Source organism: Enhydra lutris, unplaced genomic scaffold, assembly GCF_002288905.1.
Source record: "Enhydra lutris kenyoni isolate GAN:26980312 unplaced genomic scaffold, ASM228890v2 scaffoldscaffold50, whole genome shotgun sequence".
In the NCBI taxonomy this organism is placed as follows: domain Eukaryota; kingdom Metazoa; phylum Chordata; class Mammalia; order Carnivora; family Mustelidae; genus Enhydra; species Enhydra lutris.
The window spans coordinates 14,898,294-14,920,223 of record NW_019154134.1 but is presented as its reverse complement, the minus strand read 5'-3'; the positions used below and the strand labels follow the sequence as shown (position 1 = coordinate 14,920,223).

General features: G+C 35.8%; 1 protein-coding gene across 2 annotated transcripts in view; it reads right to left on the bottom strand.

The window, feature by feature from the left end:
* Nucleotides 1-2,691: 2,691 nt before the first annotated feature.
* The window catches only part of LOC111156910 (CWC27 spliceosome associated protein homolog), a 200,224-nt gene continuing 180,985 nt past the window's right edge, over nt 2,692-21,930 (bottom strand). For both annotated transcript variants that reach the window (XM_022518040.1, XM_022518039.1), the window contains one exon: nt 2,692-3,115. In XM_022518040.1, the coding sequence (XP_022373748.1) occupies nt 2,953-3,115 (163 nt within the window). In that variant the 3' untranslated portion in view covers nt 2,692-2,952. The remainder of the gene's footprint in view (nt 3,116-21,930) is intronic.

The following is a 21,930-nucleotide window of genomic DNA, read 5'->3' as shown; positions in this document are numbered from 1 at the left end:
CTCCCCAATGTCCATAACCCCACCACCTTCTCTACACCACCCTCCACCCCCAGCAATCCTCAATTTGTTTTGTGAGATTAAGAGTCTCTTATGGTTTGTCTCCCTCCCAATCCCATCTTTTTTTTTTTTTTTAAGATTTATTTATTTATTTATTTGACAGACAGAGATCACAAGTAGGCAGAGAGGCAGTCAGAAAGAGAGAGGGAAGCAGGTTCCCTGCTGAGCAGGGAGCCTGATGGGGGGCTCGATCCCAGGACCCCAAGATCATGACCTGAACTGAAGGCAGAGGCTTAACCCACTGAGCCACCCAGGTGCCCCCCCATCCCATCTTGCTTCATTTTTTCCTTCCCTACCCCCACAACCCCCCACTTTTCTCTTTGGTCTCCAGAAGGTCTGGGATTGTGATAGACAACCAACAAGAAATGCTGATAGATTTCACTGTTTCAGGGTGACATCCCTAAGGCAAGACACAGAAAAGAAAAGTAAATGCAAATAAATTTAAAATTAAGAATGAATTATAAAGCCTAATTTTCTTATGTTTTTTTATTTTTTTGTCTTTGAATTGATTTTTTTTGGGGGGGACAAACATTCCTCTGCTATGCCAAAGATTTTATTACAAGCACATTTAATACCATATTTAATAGATTATTTAACTATATTCTCAAGCTTTAAAAAACTGTTATTGCTTTGATTCAGTTAATTTCTAAGTGAATTTTATTATCATGGTGAAATTTTCAGATGGGATTCTAATCTCTGTAAAATTTCAGATTTTTCTGCTCTTTATGGTTCAAGCAGGATAAGGAGCATCAACCAACTTGAGGGTTTAATTTTGTCACTCAGTTATATTTTTACACCTACAAATACTATTCTTCTGGCTTGTGCCCTGGAGGCCTTTGGTCCCATCTGTTCTTAAAGATGGACACATTCAAGTAGAAACAGAAAGAAACCTATAGGATTATACGGTATAAACGAATCCAGTGCTAATGTATTTCTGAATGACTAACAGAAACTTTGTGAGTTTGGAAAACATAATTTGCTTTGTGAATATCTGTAAAACAACTGATATTGTGGTGAGGGGAAGACTGGGCACACTTCTGAACACTGGCTTGTATTTTCGTGGGTTTGTGTCTAATCACCCTGCTTTTGAGTGGGTTGATGTTTTCCTCGAATACCACTATCATATCCCTCTCCTTCTCTTTGAAACTTTCTCCTATTTCTGAAGCAAAAAAGAAAGTGTTCTTTTTACTACTAGGAGTCCTTCTGTCTTCTCACCTCAGGTTCTAGATATGCTCATAAAGGAAAAAATATGAAATATCTCAGGCATACTGGAATATAGAGAGAATATAATGAGGTTTGAGTACCTAACATCTCCCTTAAGAAATGAAACATTACAAACACAAATGAAGCCCCTATACTTCTGCCTCTTCAGAGGTAATCACTATTCTCATTCATGTTTTTATACTTTTGCTAATCGTGTACATCATTAAACAAAATAGAATGCTGTGTTGTGTTTTAAATTTTTATATAGATGGTTCCCTTTCTTCACATTATTTTTAAGATAAGCTCATACATATAACTCTTGCTTATTGATTTTCACTACATAGTATTCCATAGTATGGATATACAACAACTTAGTTATCCATTCTTTTGTTGATGCTTCAATATATACTTAGTACAGGTCTCCTTGAGCAATGTGTGAGAATTTCTTTAGGAGACAGACCTGGGATTAGAATTTTTGGATAAATGGATATTCATATCTTTAACTTCACTAGATATTGCCATGCTCCAAAGATTGAATCAACTGCAGTGAAGCCAGCAATCTGTGTAAAAAAAATCCTCTCGGTTTGAAGTTTCAGATTCAATAATCTTGAGGTAGAGTGGTGGTGGGGGGGAATATGGCAATAGATTGCATTTCTAACATGTCTCCAAGTGATACTGTTGCCACTGCAGTGTAATACTGGGGACTACAGTTTGAGAACAAGTGCTCTAGAGAAAGTCTGTCGGATTACATTTGGGAAAAGAGAGTCAATGAGACACTATCTGAAAAAAATGTGGCTGGCGAGGTTTTATTAGGTAACTGAAAGTCAGCCTGTGGTATAATTTGAGGATTCGGATTCCAGAAAAACTGGGTAAAAAAAAAGATAACATATAGTAAATAACCAGTATGAGTGGTTTTCAACAAGGCTAAATTCTTTATGAGTTAGTTCTCTTGCTAGAATGGGAACTCTGCATGTTCTCCTGCTGTTGCTATGCCGAGAAGGGCAGGGGAGTAGACTGGTAGCCCTGTATCAGCCAGTGTGTGCAGTAAAGTTTGGCTGATACAACTCAGTGTATTAATGTCTTGATTACACTTATAAAACCCAGGTGCTGGCTTAGATGAAGGTGAGAATATTCCCTTGGGGAATCCTCAAGCATTATGGCATGGGGCTACTGAGTCTTACTGATGTGGCTATTTTTAGATACTTAGATCCAAAACAACAACAACAAAAAAATCAATCTTTATATTATGTATTTTTTTATTACATTCCAAGTTCAGTAATGTGGTAACAGAATGCCAGGGATGTTTCCCTTAAATACTCTCTCTTGCAAGAACTTCTTATAAAAAAAAATATTGAAAACAAAGCCTTTATATATTTAGGATAAAGAGATACACACAGGCTGGCACAGTCTACAAATAGTTAACATGTAAACTGGCAGGAAAGTTATTTTATTTCAGATTTAGCAATATAAAAGTTCAAATGGGGGAAAAGCATGTATTGGTAAACAAAAACATTTGCTTAAATCATTCCACAATTTACATAACAAGATAACTGTTCTTCAAAACCAGACAACAGGTTTGAAAATACTTCTTTTCACACCCTTATAAGTGATGCTGTTGGGAACAATGGCTGTTATGAGGCCATTTATTACAGGAACATTTCTAGCTAGTTCTAGTTAAACATTACTGTTGTTTTATCTTCTTTCTTTTTTTTCTCTCATCAGCTTTTTGCTTTCTTCTCGTCTTCTCTTATTCACTGGATTCCGAGGATCATAGATTTCGAATGTATCTGAATCTTGCATGCTTGCGTCTTTCACTTTTCTGGTTTTATCCTCAAACTGAAGTACATGCGACATCCTGAAGAGGGAGAGAGATGGTTCAGTGATTTTGGCAGGAGAACAGAAAGTAGAAATTTTATACTATCCTGTCCTTGGCATAATGAACCATAAGGGTAGAGAACACCAACATGGGTTTATTGTTTATTGGTGCTTATACCACATGGAAACCAACTTCTCAGAAAACACTTAAATTGAAAAACATGTCTGGAGTTTGTTCTGTTGCTTTGTATTTTTAGTAATGAGTCTCTTTGCCTCAGTCTTCACTTGATGGTCCTTTCCTGATGGGAGGTTAAGGAATTCTACCCAGAAGTGTTCCTTCAACTAAACTCAGAGATCATTTTCCCAACTTCCTTTAAAGAGCACAGTCACTTAGCCAGAGTGGGCAGGGTTGCAGGGCAGAACTCCAGACAACAAACCAGCCCTATTGATCTTTTTGTTTTCAGCAGTTAAAGGGGTCAAGAGTCAGGAATGTGTTAAGAAAATTCTTGTTCAAATGGTATTAAGACTGCCTTTTCTGGGGAGTTGCAGGGTAAAAAAAAAAAAGATTTTTTTTTTTCGTGCAAAAGGAAACTAAGCTTTGGCATAACTCCATGGACTAATTTCCTCCTCTTACTGTTGATTACAACAAATTTAACCATCCTGCTTTCCCACTTTATCAAATGCTTACTGGTCTTAAGGTATCAACATGTGCTTGAATCATAAGTGGTCATAAGCTGGCTATCCTTAGCAGCAGGGAAATATGTAAGTGATTAGCGCTGCCCCCCTTAGGAGGTGTCAGAAATAAATGGAGAAGTCAAAGACCAGATTTCAGGGCAGCTGAATGAATCTGGAAAGAGAAAAGTTCAGTTTTGATAATATAAACAAAACTACTAAGGCTTTTCCCACTTGTTAGTTAAGCAATTTTAAAGTGGGCATACCCAACACTTTATCACAGCTGATAGAGCTAAATTGCCTATAGGATTAACACTCCCCATACACCCATTGTAACTTTCGCATGAAACCCAAATATTACATTAATTTCTTTCCCCTGAACAAGCAGAGATTTGGGCAGTAGGTACCAACACAAATTATCCCACCCCTTTTCCCTGCAGTAGCACAAATGCTGAGTGAAGTTTACTTAAGTGATAAACTCTCATGGATATACTTAGGTTTTGAAGAAAAGATTTTGTAGAGAAATAAAATTTTACAATATTAGTGGTACTTAGCATTCAGTAGCTACTGTTCTTGAGGGCTGACAAGTTGAGTCTTAACTACCATTCCCACCCCTTCCATCCCAGAAAAGCTTACTGGAATGCAATTAGTACAAGTGATATTATTATACAGATGACCTAGAATTTACTTTAAGTTACTAAATGAGGTAAGTCACATGCACATTTTAATACTTTATTATTAATAATTTGTTATTTGCATCAGATTTCATAACTAATTTCAATACATGAAAATGCCCTATCACCTGTCAGAACTGCTGACTTCTTATATTTCTCTTGCTTTAGTAAACACCCTTTTTTACAAAAGGCATCATATGAGATCTTGCCATTTACAACACAGGTGGACCTAGAGGGTATTATGTTTACTGAAATAAGTCAACGACAAATACCATATCATTTCACTTAGATGTACAATCTAAAAAACCAAACAAATCAATTAACAAACAAACAGAATCAGACCTATAAATGCAGAGAACAAACTTTGGGAACAAACAGAGGGGAGAGGGGTGGGAAGACGGGCCAAATGGGTAAAGAGGTGTGGGATGTACAGGCTTCCCTTTATGGAATGAATAAGTCATGGAACTAAAAGGCACAGCATAAGGAATATAGTCAATGACATTGTAATAGTGTTGCATGGTGACAGATGGTAGCTACACTTATGGTGAGCATGGTATAAGGTGTAGATAATTGAATCACTATGTTGTACACCTAAATCTAATATAAAACACTGTATAAAAAAGGAAAAGAAGCAAAACAACAACAAAAAAGAAAACCAGAAAATATAGTGACTTCTTTACCATAGCAAGTACAGTGGAAAAACCATGCTGATAGATAATTTCAGAAATGGTGATACTGAGGCCCATGCTTCCTTAGTTTCCATTTTAAATTGTTTCTATCTTCTTTTAAGATGAACAGATAGATTCAATGGAAGAAATAGAAAAAAGAGTTCTGAATTAAGTTTACAGTAACAGAATAAATAGCATCAATTTTATCATGGATAATCACACAATTTAGTAGGATAAATCTGTAGATTCTCTTTGGGTGGAAGAAGATAGGGTATTCATGGGTTTGGATTACAACTTTTCAATCGGAGATACTAATAAAATCCTGGAAGCTACAAGTATGAAAGAAAAAGGAAATGCATCATAGGATTGTTGGTTATTTAAATGGATTCCTCAAGTCTGATTTTCTTATGCTTTCAATTACCTACAGTGTTTACATATTAGCTTCTGAGAATAAAAAAACTCCAACTCCTAGACAAAGGCTGATTGTTATACATTCATGGTTAACAAAGAACAACTAGAACCACTTTGAAACATAATCAAACTGGATTTAATCAATTAATGATGAGCTGCCTAGACCTAAAATTCAGTGACAACTGAGTTCAGTAAATACACCTTTGAAAACCAACTAGTCAGTGAGAACCTTATGCTTTTGACAGTTGGCTAATCAGTCAATGGTGGACTCTACTAATCATGTTTCTGAAACCCACCAATCACCCACAGTCTCTTGTCGGTATTGGGCTTCTGAGGCTGTCAATCCCTAAATAATCTCTGACCCCAAAACTCTATATGAATGATTTGCAACCCACTTTGCCGGGACTGGGCCTAAAAGCATAGCTCTTCCTTACTTAAGTAATAAATTAAACTTTTTGTTTCAGGTAATAAGAGGTGGTCTTTTTCTTTGACATGTCTTACGATCTGTTCTGCATTCCCCACAGAGTATACTTTTTAGGAACTGTAAGTGTATTTGCACTTCTGAGGAACAAGTTTAGAAGGGTGGCAGGATGTCCTTTTGAAGGTTCTTTACCACACATCGTGGGGAGTACAGACCCTACATTGCATTTCACTAAGTGTTTAGCAAATGATTCTTGTGCAGATACCTAAGCCGAAACCAGGAAGTAGCTCAAAACATACCCTTTAAACAATTTTATTCAGTATTCCTGTATTGATAGTGAAAAACAAAACCACTGTCCTTATTAATATCTTTCTATATATCTTTTCTATAATATCTTTTCTATATATACATTTTCTATTTCAAAAATTATTGCTCTCTCTGTCCAAAAATACAGATGGATTTTTTTGGTAATACCCATTTCTATTAGGACTGCCCACATTTCAAAAATGACTTTACCAGAACTTGTCAATTAAAACCTTATAAGGGGGCGCCTGGGTGGCTCAGTGGGTTAAGTCGCTGCCTTCGGCTCAGGTCATGATCTCAGGGTCCTGGGATCGAGTCCCACATCGGGCTCTCTGCTCAGCAGGGAGCCTGCTTCCCTTCCTCTCCCTCTGCCTGCCTCTCTGCCTACTTGTGATCTCTCTCTGTCAAATAAATAAATGAGAATCTTAAAAAACAAACAAACAAAAACCCTTATAGGCACCTTCCTCCTTTCTATCCTATGAGAGTATCTAGCAACTATTGGATTTAGTTGTCTCTGGTATAAGAATTGAACTCTAAACATGTGAATAACAACACAAAGTCCACAAAGAGAAACAGATTTTCCTATAAATTTGAAAAAAACAGAAAGCCGTAAATTAAAGTAGCTGTCTTTTTCAACTGTTTGTTTCATACACCACTGCATTAAACAAGTCCAACATTTTGATTAATAACAAACCTAAACCCAGAGGAAAGAAGGGGCTATCAGCTTACAAACTACTTCAGCTTTAATATCATAATACTTAGCATGGCTGGTTACTCAGCAATAATATTTAATCTTTAATAGAAATAAAAGCATAATCAAATGGTTCACCCATTTACCTTTCAACATGCTTTGGTTACTTCATTTTAAAAAGCAGAACAAAACAGTTATTATGATTTTCAGCATAATAAACTCCTGACCTATGTGCCTCCATAAATCACGGACTGCATGAATTGAAAGCATGCCTACATTTTACAGTCTCCTGTGAGAATACACATGCAGACTTACACTACAGACTTAACTCAAGTACACAAGGTCTGATCATTTACAATACTGTATGTCCCGATAACTCAATACTATTCACTCTGTGTCTGGTCATGGAACTGGCCCAACAAGAGCAGTTAATTTTTTAGAATTAATTGCACACTGATCATTTACATATGAACATTTTAGAAGGTTCACTTGAAGGCATAGGCAAAAAATTCAGTTCTCTTTAATAAAAAATTGACATATGCTCAGATTCTCAAATAAGAACACTGACCTCAGTGTGTTACAGAAATACAGAGGTTTATATTTTCATAGAGGTTATTTGGTAGAACAGGTTTTTTGTTTTTTTTTCCCCCCCCCAGTGGGGTTGTATGAAATTATAAACAAAGTAAATAACTGATTGTTCGACAAGGACCCGGACCTTGACTAAACTCACTAATCTGACATTCAGTTTTTAAAGTTCTCCCAAATCGTGAAATAGATTAAGAAATGACAGCAATTAATATTAATGGAGAACACAAGAAAGGTACTTATTCTCAAATATACAGTAAGTAGTGCAATATAGAATTCCAGAATAATTTGTTTCTGACTAAAATGCATTAAGATTACTTATGCTTCTATTGTAAATAGCCATCTTTTTCTCAGGAAATCTATAAACTACTCCTTCCCAAGTCTCACCAATTTAGGAACTTACCACCCCATCCTTAAATTTCGGTCGGTGTTCTAACTATTCTACATTTGTACTATTTCTCCTTCCAATCCTGCAAAGGTTCTAAAATAATCCTAATTTTTTTTTTAAATTAAGTGGTTCCACACTCAACACAGGGCTGAACTCACAACCTCAAGATCGAGAGTACATGCTCTATTGACTGAGTCAGCCAGATGCCCCTAAAATAATCTTTCTAATATATTTCTTTGACCAGGAATTACTGACTATTGTATTAGACTGAACTACCTCAGCCAGACCCTTAAAACTCTCTAACAACTACATCTTCCTATCTTACCAACCTTATTTTGTTTCTTTCATCATTTACCCTTTTGTAACTGGCTATCCACTTAATTGTGAACAGACCATCAGTTATTCGAGATGGTTTGAGTCTTGTTCATAATTGTATTCCCAGCGCCGAGAATGGTGATTTGTGTTGTAAAGCAAAAACCCCCAGATCCTTTGAACTGGCCAGGCGTGTTGGCTGGTACTAGCTGGTCTGCTAAACTAACACTTGACCTCCTTTTTTGGGCAGGGAATGTCTTTTATTTCTGTGATAAACCTTTAAAATGTCTAATAGGTCTGCACAAAGTCTCATGTTCAACACAAGCCCACCTTTTCATGACCTCTCATAGCTCAGCATATACTGATTGCTGCTTTTCCACTGTCCTTTCACTTAATGGCTAGTTGTACTCATAGACTTCAGTGGAAGCATGCCTTATCTTCTTTTCTACTGACTATGGTTCTTACTTATAACTAGACAGGTTTTTTTTATTTTTAATTTTTTTATTAAGTAAACTCTGTGTGCAACATGGGGCTTGCACTCACGATCCCGAGATCAAGAATCACATGCCCCACCAACTGAGAAAGGCAGGTGCTCCTTGACAGATACTTTTTAAAGCAGTTTTACATAGACTAATCCTAGAGCCCTGCATCAAACACAGGCTGTATGTTAGAATCATTTGGGTAGCTTTAAAAACTATGCCAGGCTTCTACCTCCAGAGGTATTAATTTAACTGTGCTGGGATGGGGCCCCAGCATTGGTAATTAAGTTGGTAATTAAAATTTTTTCCTGGTGATTTTAAAATACAGTCAAATTTAAGACTACAGCACTGAAGTTTAAGAATCTTTACATTTTCACATTGATTTATTTCATCAGCCATTTATTCTGGCCCCTTCACAGATGAACATCCAGTTCCTAATGATGAACTACTCATATACTTGAAGAAGCATAAGTGGCCTCTGAGCTCATTAACTGAATAATCTCAAGTGTATTATCCTTTTCTTATATATTATTTGAAGATAAGGCAAGAAACTGGACTTAATTCTTCACTCAACAAACATCTGAGGACATATTATGTGTGAGAACCTGTGTCAGACACCAGGGACACAAGCCAAATATGACCCAGGCCCTGCCAATCTAAAGTGAACAGTCTGTTAGGGAGATGCACACACAGACACCAGAACAAATGCACATTTTGGGATTGCCTGCAAAGCGTGAGGTGACAATAAGAGCATCTACGGACACAGCTCTTCACAAAAAGCTTTCACATGTTGTTTGCTATAATCTTCACAGTGGTAGTAGTATGGGGGAGGGAGGAAAGACGTTGTCATCACCCCCACTGCACTGGCAATTTGTGAGATTCATGGTCAAGAAACTTGTAGCTGGTAAGTAGTTGGTGAGGTACTCTACTAAATGTCTTCAGAGGTAAGAAATGTTCATGATGTGAAGATGGATTTAATTTTAGGAATAATCCAAAAGTTAATTCAGTGCTAAATTGAGTGAGTAGGTTAGAGAAAAATCAGATTGGGTAATGCTTATTTTGGACTAAATTAAAAAAAAAAAATCCAACTATAAAGAGACAAGAATGATTATTTGTTTAGCTCCCAGACTGGCCTTTAAAGCAATTCCAAAAGAGAAGTTCCACAAATGTCTTGAGCAACATAGGAGGCTCTTTGGGAAAAGATACCTCTCTTTTAGATGAAAACTTGCTTAAAAAAAAAAAAAGTAATTTTCACTGTAAATTTTTATCCCATTATTGTCTTTAGTAGCACTCTCTAGAATCTCAGTCTCAGTTTCACCTTATATTTCCTAAAATGAGGATGCTAGGTTGGGACACCCCTTCAGCTGGAGTCCCAAAGCGGGAGAGCCAAGGGCCCATAGCCTGCCCTTCAGAGGTTGGTTGTTTGGCAGTCTCCTATCAGTCATCTAATTAGTAAGGAGTACACTGTGGTTGATGATGATATCCAGGTCTTTTCTGTTATATATATATTTTTCAAAGATGCAAATCTACCCATGAAAACTCTTCTGTTCTAAATCCTTTGGTGCTCCCCACTGTCTACACAATGAAACCCAAATTTCTTGTTTGGACTCTGTAATTTGGTTTTTGATTCCAAGTTCCTGTATCACCTTCTCTTATCCCATTTATACCCCAGACATCCTGAATTACTTGTAGTTTCCTGAACAAAACCTGCTCTTTCCTGCCTGCTTCCTGCCTCTCTATGGTGATACATTTCTCTCCCTTGCGTTGGCTGAGGTGTCATCCCTTGTGGGGATTCCTCTCCTGGCCTGTCCTCTTTTTCCAGTGGGGTTAGGCCCTCTTCTGTACATTTCTCTAGTTTAGGCTCCCTCACTAGACTGCAGTTGACTCAGTTTTACTTGCCTTTGCACCAGCACCAGTCACCAATGCTTGGCAAGAAGAACACTCTCAATAAATTTTTGATGAATTAATAAATGTTTTTGGGTAACCAGTCACTTCTGGTTACTTCTAAAACCTCTGGCTAGAATTTTGAATTTTTTTTTACCATTCTCCTTAATAATATTAATATATATAATTCCGAATTATTTAGCTATTACATTTATAAACCCTTGCGTTTTCTAGGTCAGTAACTCTCAAACTCCACAATACCAGAGAAAAGGTTAATATTTCAAAAAGCTAAAACAAAGTATTCCCACCACTACTAATTTTATGTTATGAAAATCCAACACTTATCTTCCTCAAATGGCCACTTAAATTGCATATGGATTGACATTTGTCTTTTGTACTCTTTGTCTTTGAGATCTGAGGTGGGGGCAAAACACATATATTGTTCTCAAACAGCCTCCCTTGAGTTGGGTTGAAAGACCTTGCCATTTTTTGTGAAACTGTCATCCTCATAATTTGTCTTTAGTATACTGTGTTGACAGCTTCTCATTTCTCTGTTAAATTAGAATTCCTAAGAAACCCAACTAAATAACTCCTAGTTATTATTTAAGTTTATTATTCTATAGGACTACAGATAAGAAACTTAAATGATCTGGTTGAAGGTTTCTTTTGAGGGGGAGGACTGGAAAGGAGATTTGCATTTGAAAGCAAAAATAGCCCTTTTTGTTTTTAAAGAAAAATTTCAGCAAGACAAAACATTTTTCAAGTTTTGCCCACATTTGATTCTTTGAAAGGACCACACCCAGCTCTGTATCATAGATGGCCTGCAGCATACTCTTTCCACGTCACTTCTCTGGAATGTCCTACCACCCCCTTCCCACTGGTCTGTGTCCCCTATCCTTTCAAAGCCCAAGTGTAATTCCCATTCCCTTATACAAATCTTCTGACTGTCCTGGCTTTCAGTATCTATTCTTACTTTTGAGTTCTCTGACACTTCCTATGGAAACTTTTGTGCACTGCAGTTGGAAGACCTGGAGTTTGAGTTATAGTTCAGTCACGAAATGTTACTGTAGGAAAGTCACATTGCTTTTCAGGCCTGTTTCTTCATCTGTGAAGAGGAGATTGTGATATGCGCCCTAATTATGTGACATAATTAGAATAAGATTCAAACATCATGCCTCCACCAAGTCCAACACTTATTTCAATTTATTTTGTGTTTTGTATATATGTGCTACACATAAACTGTGCTTGTATAAAGTTATATTTCATAATATTCTATTACAGTGCATAGACTTTTTCAAATGTTTTTGTGTACACCATCATACACACATAACTTATTTGATCTTACTTACTTTGGAGGCTTGTATGTATATTTTAAAATATATGCAGTCTTGGGTGCCTCGGTGGCTCAGTTGGTTAAGCAACTGCCTTCAGCTCAGGTCATGATCCCAGGGTCTTGGGACTGAGCCCCGCATCAGGCTCCCTGCTTAGTGGGAGGCCTGCTTCTCCCTCTCCCACTAAATAAATAAAATCTTTAAAAAAAAAGTAAAAATAAAAAATAAACAAAAATCATCTGTAATTCCATAGCTCCTCAATAATTATTGTAAACTTATACAGGTACATCACTTCCTGTACTTTTCCTGTGCATCTCTATGAACATATGTGTGTATATATATATATATATATATATGCATGTATGTATTGTATATTATATATATATATATATATATATATATATGGATATTTGTGTGTGTGTGTGTGTGTATGAAGGGATCATAATGCATATATTTCATAAATTTTATAATTTGCATTTCATACCCAACTATACCACGATCATCTTTACATGGATAACTCTACTTTTTAATTTTTTTAATTTTAATTTTAATTAATTTAAAATAATAATTTATTTATTTATTTGAGAGAGGGAGAGAGTATGTGTGCATGAGTGATGGGGAGGGGTAGAGAGAGACGGAGAAGCAGACTCCCTGCTGAAGAAGGAGCCAGACATGACTCTGGGATCACGACCCAAGCCAAAGGCAGACACTTAACCTACTGAGCCACCCAGGGACCCCGGATAACTATACTTCTGTATCATTTAATTAGCTTTCCAGTATTTGGGGGTGCTTGAGTGGCTCAACTGGTTAATTGGTCTGCCTTCAGCCCAAGCCATAATCTCAGGGTCCTGGGATCTAGCCCTAGGTTGGGCTCCCTGCTCAGTGCAGAGTATGCTTCTCCCTCTCCCTCTACTCCTCCTCACTGCTTGTACTGTCTTTCTCTCAAATAAATAAACAAAATCTAAAAAAAAATTGTCTAATAGTTTATCCTATAGATAATTTACAATCAACCCTGTGTTGTAGGATTCTTAGGCTTGTTCAGATTTTCACCTTTATAAACAAAATGCTGCTAATAATATCTATGTGAATAAGAGAATTTTAGATTTTCTTATTTGTAGAAATTTTGTGGAGGAAAGGCTAGTACAGCATTCTTTCTTTTGGTAGCATAATTCTTTTTCTTTCAGAAATGACCCTCTCCACTGTCAGTCCAGGTTGTTGGAGTGGGATGACATCTGCTGTCCTTGTCCCATTAAGGGGACTCATGTAATAGGCCTGCCCAGAATAACCAGTGATTACATCAGGGCATGGGCATTTGAATTTGAAAAGGCCAAACAGAATTGGTTCCAGAACTTTTCCTGGAACCATTAAGGTTGATCATAATATAATCCTAGAGCTTCTGACGCCCTTCTTTGGCACCCCCTGGGGGAAGCCTGGCCTACGGATGAGGCCAACTGAGAGGAAAATGGAGCCAGGAGACGGAAAAAAGAGAATACTGGTTGAATTCTCTGGTCTACTCATGCCCTAGCTTTACTTCTTAAGCTTCCCTTGCTGATAGAGTCCCCATTTTTGTTTAAGATATTTCCATCATTTGTAATAGAGAATCTTTACTAACGTTTAGGATACATTCCCAGAAGCAGAATTCTTAGGGCAACGATTTGTACATTTTTAAGGTATTTCATATGAATGGTCTAACTTCACTCCAGAGAGGATTTATCAATTTACACCCTCATTGGCAAAGTGCCTTATTTTCCTTAATAGCTTTTGTTTTCCCTTTTCTCCCATGTTTTTGGCTATCTGTATTTCTTCTTTTGTGATATGCGTGTCTATCCTTCACGCATTGGAAAAAAACGTGATATTCAGCTTTTCTGTTTGGATTTGTGAGAAATTTTACTATATTAAGAATATAAATCTATATTCATCACATATATTGAAAATGCCTTTTCTAGCTTATCATTTGTCCTTTAATTTTGTTTTTTTCTGTTGAGTTTTACTTACCTATTTCCTTTCTTCCTCCCTCCACCCCTCTTTCCTTCTTTCCATCCTCTGATATAGAACTTTACAGTTTTTTATATAGTCATTGTGAGCAGCCTCTTCCTTTGTGGTCTCTGTCCTTAAAGTCATACTTAAGTCTTTCTTCACATTAATACCATGTAAATTATCCACCTAATTTTTCAACACCACTTTTACAGTTCTCTTTTCATAATTTTGGCATCTGACTGGGAAAGATCATTACTTTCTTACTCTTACACAACATTTCTCAAAATTTGTTTATTTTTTAAAATAGATTTTTTAAAATTATTTATTTATTTACTTATTTGACAGGTAGAGATCACAAGTAGGCAGAGAGGCAGGCAGAGAGAGAGAGGAGGGAAGCAGGCTCCCCGCTGAGCAGAGAGCCTGATGCGGGGCTCGATCCCAGGACCCTGAGATCATGACCTGAGCTGAAGGCAGAGGCTTTAACCCACTGAGCCACCCAGGCACCCCAAAATAGATTCTGTTTTTTTAAGAGGTTTAGATTTACAGAAAAATTGAGCAGTTAGTACAGAGAGTTCCCTTATACCCTCAAACCAATTTTCTCTATTACCATCTCATGTTAGTATGGTACATTTGTTACACTTAATGAACCAATATTGATATCTTGTTATTAAATCCATAGCTTATTTATATTTCCTTAGTGTTATGGACTAAACTGTATTCCCCCAGATTCGTAAGTTGAAGACCAAACTCCCAATATGACTGTCTTTGGAGATATGGCCTTTATAGAGGTAATTAAGATAAAATGTCATTCTGCAATACGAATGTTGAATAATTATGTCACACATCTGAAACTAATGTTATATGTTAATTATACCTCAGTTAAAAAAAGATTACATGAGGTCATAAAAGTGTGCCTTAATCCAAAGAGAACTAATGTTCCTAAAAGAAGAGGAAGAACCACAAAGAGCACATGCATACAGAGAAAAGGCCATGTGATAACAGAACAAGAAGGTGGCTGGCTATCTGCAAGCCAAGGAAAGAGGTCTCATTAGAAATCAACGCTGCTGACACTTTCATCTAGAATTCTAGCCTCCAAAACTGTGAGAAAATAAATTTCTATTGTTTAAGCCACCTAGTCTGTGGAATTTTGTTATGGTAACCCTAGGAGATTAATACAGTTAGCTTTTACCTAATGTCCATTTTTCTATTCCAGTATCCCAATCAGGATATCACATTCGTTGTCATGTCTCCTTAGGCTATTCTTGGCTATGCTGATTTCTCAGAATTTCCTTGTTTTGATCCCTTTGACAGCTTACAGGAGTACTTGTTGGGTATTTTGTGGGATGCCTACACTGATGGAAATTATCTGATGTTTTTCTCATGATCACAGTGAGCTTATGGGCAACTGGGAGGAAGACCACAATGTAAAGTGCAATTTTCATTACATTATATCAAAAGCAAATACTACCAACATGATTTATGATACTGATGTTGACCTTGATCACCTCACTGAGTGCTTGTCAGTTTTCTCCACTCTAAAGTTACTCTCTGCCCTCCCCACCCCCAGCCCCAGCTTTCCATCTTGTACTCTTTGGAGGGAACTTATTATGCATAGCCCATACCTAAGGAGTGAGAAGTTATGCTTTCCTACTCTTTCTTAAAAAATTTCTTGGCTATTTTTGCTTATATATTTTTCTCCATCCTTCAACTGGTATTTTTATTTGGATTATATTAGGTTTATGAAATAATTTTGAGATAATTTGTTTTTTGTTAAAAATTAAGCATTCTAGAAACATAGTATACCTTTCTATTTAGCCATAAAACAGGTTGTGTTTTCTTAATTAAAAAAATTGGGCACCTGGGTGGCTCAGTTGGTTTAGCGTTTTCCTTTGGCTGAGGTCATGATCTCAGGGTCCTGGGATCCAGCCCCATATCGGGCTCCCTGTTTAGTGGTGAGTTTGCTTCTCTCTTTCCCTCTGCCCCTATTTGTGCTTTCTTTCTCAAATAATAAAATCTTTTAAAAAATGTTTTCTAAGTGATTATTTTAGAGCACCAATTAATTGATGAACTGATACTGATCTGTGTGAATTAATTTTGTATCTGGCCACAATAATGAAGTCTTAGAACTTCTGGTAGATAACTTTGGATTTTCTAGATCTGCAAATAACTTGGTTTCTTCCATTCCATTTGTAAGTAAATAAAGAGAAGATATTGAACTTATTTATCAAACTGGAACCTGCTTCCCAGTTCACAGTCTAGAAACTCTGGAAGTCTAAAGATGACAGATACTGTTACAGGTACTTTTGCTGCTAATGAAAAATAAAGATCAAAAAATTTCTGCAGAATCTGGGTAACTAAGTTAAACATTTGGTACTTATTATAATTTTAAGAAAGTATATCTAATAATAAGCTTTTAGTTTTCCTTCAATGAATTAATTAAAACTCATCATATAGAGAATAATGACATTATCAACCCCAAATATTACAACTCCTTTTTTTCTGTGATTCTGTGTTCACTTTTTTTTTTTAAAGATTTTTTTTTTTTTTTATTCATTTGACAGATAGAGATCACAAGTAGGTAGAGAGACAGGCAGAGAGAGAGGAGGAAGCAGGCTCCCCGCTGAACAGAGAGCCCGATGCGGGGCTCGATCCCAGGACCCTGAGACCATGACCTGAGCCAAAGGCAGAGGCTCCAACCCACTGAGCCACCCAGGCGCCCCCTGTGTTCACTTTTGATATGGTTTAAAATGTAATGGCAATTTTGTTAAAACTTTTGACATTTTCATATGATTTCTAGAATATATTTTAAAATATCAATTGGATGATTCTTTCATTTTGATAGTACCTTAACTATCAAAATGTAATATTTAGGTGAAAACCATATAAATTTTTAATTCTAGAACTTTTCTCCTTCACTGATTACAAGTAACTTAGGGTTCTCTTTTCACAAATGTTAAAGCTTCTTTAGGAATTAAGAAGTTAAAGGGTTAAAATATCACTACATATGAAAGTACTGTGAGTCTTTTTCAACATGAATTAGATAGTAGAAATGACAGTAATTCATATAAAGAGACAGACAAAACATGAGTGAGGCCAGAGATCAAAATGTGTTTAAAAAAAAAAAAAAAATCCAGGAAAGTGAAGTCACTGGGATTCTTCATGTCCAGCAGAGTAGGGCAACACAGGACAGACGTGACTGAGAAGCAGAAGAGCCTAAACAAGAGAAGAAAATCAAGGAGGAAAAGGATGAAAGAACACTCAAAATGGGAGACAAACAGTGACTTAAAGGAAGCAGAGAAAAATGCACACAGAAGTGGCCAAAACTTAGAAGAGTGATTTAAAAAAAAAATTGACAGTGGGAGGACAACAGTAACAAAAATAAAAAAATATATTTTTAAATATTTGAAATACAAATGAAGATAAGTATAGGAAAATAGAACATTAGGTAAACCAAAAAAGACGCTGGCCTATGGAAAAAGAAAACAAAGATAAACACTAGTGGAATTTTTTTTACTCACCATTAACGTGGGAAAACTTCCTTTCTTCTAAATTTTGAATGAATGTTAATATTTAGTATTTCTTCCTTGGTTTGGGGTTTTGAAAAGCCAACTCTTAAAAAAACCTTTTGTTTCCGTCATTTAAAAAGAAAAAAAAATAATCCTCATAGAGTGTCTTTAATAAATATTGAGTATTGTTGGAGCAAAAGTGAAAGATGTAATTTTTAAAATATTTTCATCAGCATGGGAATAACTTCTCAACTTTCCTGCCTATCTAACATGCTTCACACTCAGTAGGATACAGGTGGAAAGATTTAAGAAGCTTTCCAGAATAAATCTGTAATACACATTCTAACACCTGCCCTGGGGTTTAACCAACTAGTCAGCCAATAACATTTAATCTGTGGCTAGTGAACTAACAAAACAACTTGGGAAGATGGAGTTCTCAGTCAAAAAGTCCTGGTAAGCATCTGGGGTACATGGCTATCTGCCCATCTCTCTCAGAATAAATCCATGAACAAAGCAAACTTACCTAATGTGATAGAAATTTATTTCAGTTCAAACCATATAAAAGCAGAGTCAATACAGAAGAGTTTTCTTTAGACAGAAAAAAAAGGCAGAAAAAGGTGACTTCGGGGATTGGTCGGAGGGCTTAGAAAGAAAATAACCACCTTTCCACGGTCAGCGACTCTGACAAGTTCCTATTTATGAAGAATCTCATTTGGTCTTCTGCAGCATTATTTACAGTCCTTAATAAAATGAACACTAATTAGGGAACAAGGTTTATAATCCTATTCCTTGTTTCATTTTATCACTACTTTAGAACTTGGCTAAGAGGAATAGAAGAAAAACATTTACATTATACTGAGCTTGTAATTCTCTGCTCTCTGAAGTGATGACGTTCTTTTGCATTATATTTAAATTTTTTTTTGCATTATATTTAAATTTTATTTTCAACTGATATCCCCTCCACCCCACCCTTTTCTTAGTACCAGCTAAAGGAGAAAAAAACAGTATTTCATTAATGAGGCATTGTTGTTTCCCATAAAATTATCAAATCTCAAGTTTATTTTATCTCAAGAAGAATTATGACAAAAACTAAAGTTATCTACTGCAACTTATTATGGGTTAATTAAGAAAAGGTCATAAAATTTGTCAAACATTATAGAAATGGTATAAATTCCAATAATTATTTTGATAGATCTACTAACAAATGCAGAGGAATTACTTTTCAAAAATAACAATATCAAAAATGAGAATAACAAAACATTTATTGAGCACTGATACCCTGCTAAATCCTCTTTAAAAAGTATTTCATTTAATCCACAAACCTATCAGAATTACAGTTTAACCTATTCTATTACAGTTTAAGGAATAGGATTGAAAGATTACACAATTTGCCTAAAATCACACAGCTAGTAAATTTCCAAATGGGGATTCAAAGCAGGTCTGACTCCAAATCCCATATTCATAACCAATCTATTCTTTATATTCCCATGGAAAATTATGACTAAATGTGGCTAAATAAGGAACTTCTTTTTAAGTTAAACTTTTAAATAACTTTCTGAATTTTAATTCTTCAGATAATATAGGGTTTATAATATTAGGGACATGGACTTAATATCTACCATGATTGTAAGGGAGATAGACAATTTTTGACCAAAAATTTATAATAAAGTCCTGAAGTCACTTGTTTAGCCTTGTTACCACAGTTTACAAGACAACAACACTGCTTAAACAAGCAAATGTGAAAAATATGTAGGCTAGCTCAGTTAGAGAAATTGTTACAATATAAAATCACACACACACACAATTGAACCAAGCATGATTAGCTGTTTTTGAGATCTACCACTTACAAGCTATGAGATCTTGACCAAAATTACTTAACCTTTCTGTGCTTCAGATTCTTCCCACATAATCTGGGCATAAGAATAAGATCTAGCTTATAGGTTTAAACAAGATTGGTGCTTTGTACGTGTTCATTAAAAGTTAGCTCCTTCTTATAACTTTTATTTCTACTAAAAAAACAGGCCAAGCCCAACATTTTAAATATCATGGCCAACTGAATTAGCTGCACACAAGGAACATTAAGAACATTATTATTACATTTAACTTCGTTATCCTCAATATTACCAGAGAAGATAAGGGGTGTTAATAATTCAAAATGGTAGGTAGTAGGAAGAATATTAATGAATGTCTTTGGAAGATGACTTTGTGGCTTGCATATATATACGGCCACCCTAGATGTTCTGGGGATTGACATCATGTAAAATAAAAGTGAGACGTTATCCGCTATATGACTTTGTTAATCCTTTGTGCTTTTTTGTTCAGTACCAGGGAGATGGAAAAAATTCTGATGAAACTTCTCATAAAACATTTATAAACTTATACTATAAAATGGCAATCAAATATCCTAGATTTTGTTTTTTTTATTCTTCATGCTACTTATTTTCCACATGCAATCTTTTCCATTACTTTGAAGGTAGGGAGTTTGTCTAAAGACTGATTATTTCCTTTTTGGCACTGGGGCTGCAATTCAGGTAGTGGCCACCTGTTAAATAATGGGACCTTTTATTGATTCCATGGTCAATTGTCTAAGATTTTTCCAGGTGTGGTTACCTCAGAGAAAATACGAATGGAGCAACATTATCCAGATGCTTAAGCTTTTTTTTTTTTTTTTTTTAAAGATTTTATTTATTTATTTGACAGAGATCACAAGTAGGCAGAGAGGCAGGCAGAGAGAGAGGAAGGGAAGCAGGCTCCCTGCCGAGCAGAGAGCCCGATGCGGGACTCGATCCCAGGACCCTGAGATCATGACCTGAGCCAAAGGCAGCGGCTTAACCCACTGAGCCACCCAGGCGCCCCAGATGCTTAAGCTTTTAAAGTAAAAATATGTGTTGAACAATAAAGGTCCAACTTGCTTACCAGATATTAAATAGTATTATATGGCTACAATAATTTAGTAGTGAAGTACTGACATAGGAGTAGACAGAAAAATCAATGTAAAATAATGAAACTGACCCAAAAATATTCCTAAGTCCTTACTCTATGTAAAGGATGTGTTTAATAGCAGTGGGGGAAAACACAGGACTATTCAATTGTGGAAGTTAGCAATATAGAAAAAAGTGCTGCAAGAGTAATTTAACATAATCAGAAAATAATCAATTCCAGGTAAAGATGTCAATTAAAAATAAGAATAAAATTATAAAACACTAGAGAAAGATACAAGTAGGTATTTATATAATCCTGGAATTATGAAAACCTAAAGAGTGACACTGGGCCACAAACATGAAGAAAAAATTGGCAGATTTAGCAATGCACATTTAAAACTCCACGTTAAAAACAAAACAACCCCCCCATCATAATGGCAAACTAGTAAAAATATTTAAAACCAAAAATATCTTTCATATTTAAGAAATTTTGTAAATCAGCAAGAAATATATAATCATACAATAAACAGCCACCACCACCAGGTGATGAAATATAAATGGACAGTTAACATCTTAAAAAAGTTCAACTTCTTTTTTTTTTTTTTAAAGATTTTATTTACTTACTTGAGAGAGAGAGAAAAGGAGAACACAAGCAGGGGGAGTGGCAGGAAGAGGGCGCGGGAAGCCAGCTCCCTACTGAGCAAGGAGCTCAATGTGGAGCTCAGCCCCAGGACCCTGGGATCATGATCTGAGCGGAAGGCGGAAGGCAGACGTTTAACCGACTGAGCCATTGACTGAGCCACCCAGATGCCCCTAAAAAGTTCAACTTCACCAGTAAACAAAGAAATACAAAATAATACAAAGTAGAAACTGGCAAAGATTAATGTATCTTTATCTGTTATCTGTGATATATTACAACATACACATACATAATACTTAGGAGAAATCAGCAACTTCATACATTGCTGGTACAGGTATAAATGATTTAACTTTCTGGAATGCAATCTAGCAAAGATGTTATCAAGACACACCTGAGCTGACAAAAATCAGAATGATTTGGGGAAAAGAACTGGCTGAAAGGGGCATGAGGGAACTTTAAGGGGTGATGTATATGTTCTAGCACTTGTGTTGGTGGTGTTTAAATGGGTGTATGCAATTTTTAAAATTGAACAAATTTTTTTGAGCATAAGAGGAGCAACTTTTTATATGTAAATTATTCCTTGTTAAAGTGAAAAAAAATACATAATTTAACTCAGCAGTTTCACTTCCTTTAACCTAAGGAAATGACAGTGAACTTACAAAATCCACTCATGAACTTTTCATGAGTGGATTATTCACTCATGAAAAACCATGAAAAATTGGATAAATTTTGGATAATAATCTCCATTCAATTCAAATTCTCCATTCTAAAAGTGTATATATATATATGGATAGAACAGAAGCATTAATGATGACTCTCTGTGGGGTATGAAATTACTATTGATTTTTTCTTTCCTGTTCTTTTTCAATATTTCTTATATTGACTATTATAAACACAAATTAGGTTAATTTGGAGACTCGATATGACAATTTGTATAAATTTCATCTAAAAATTCTATGAAAGAAGATGGCACAATTAAAATTGTTTTTACA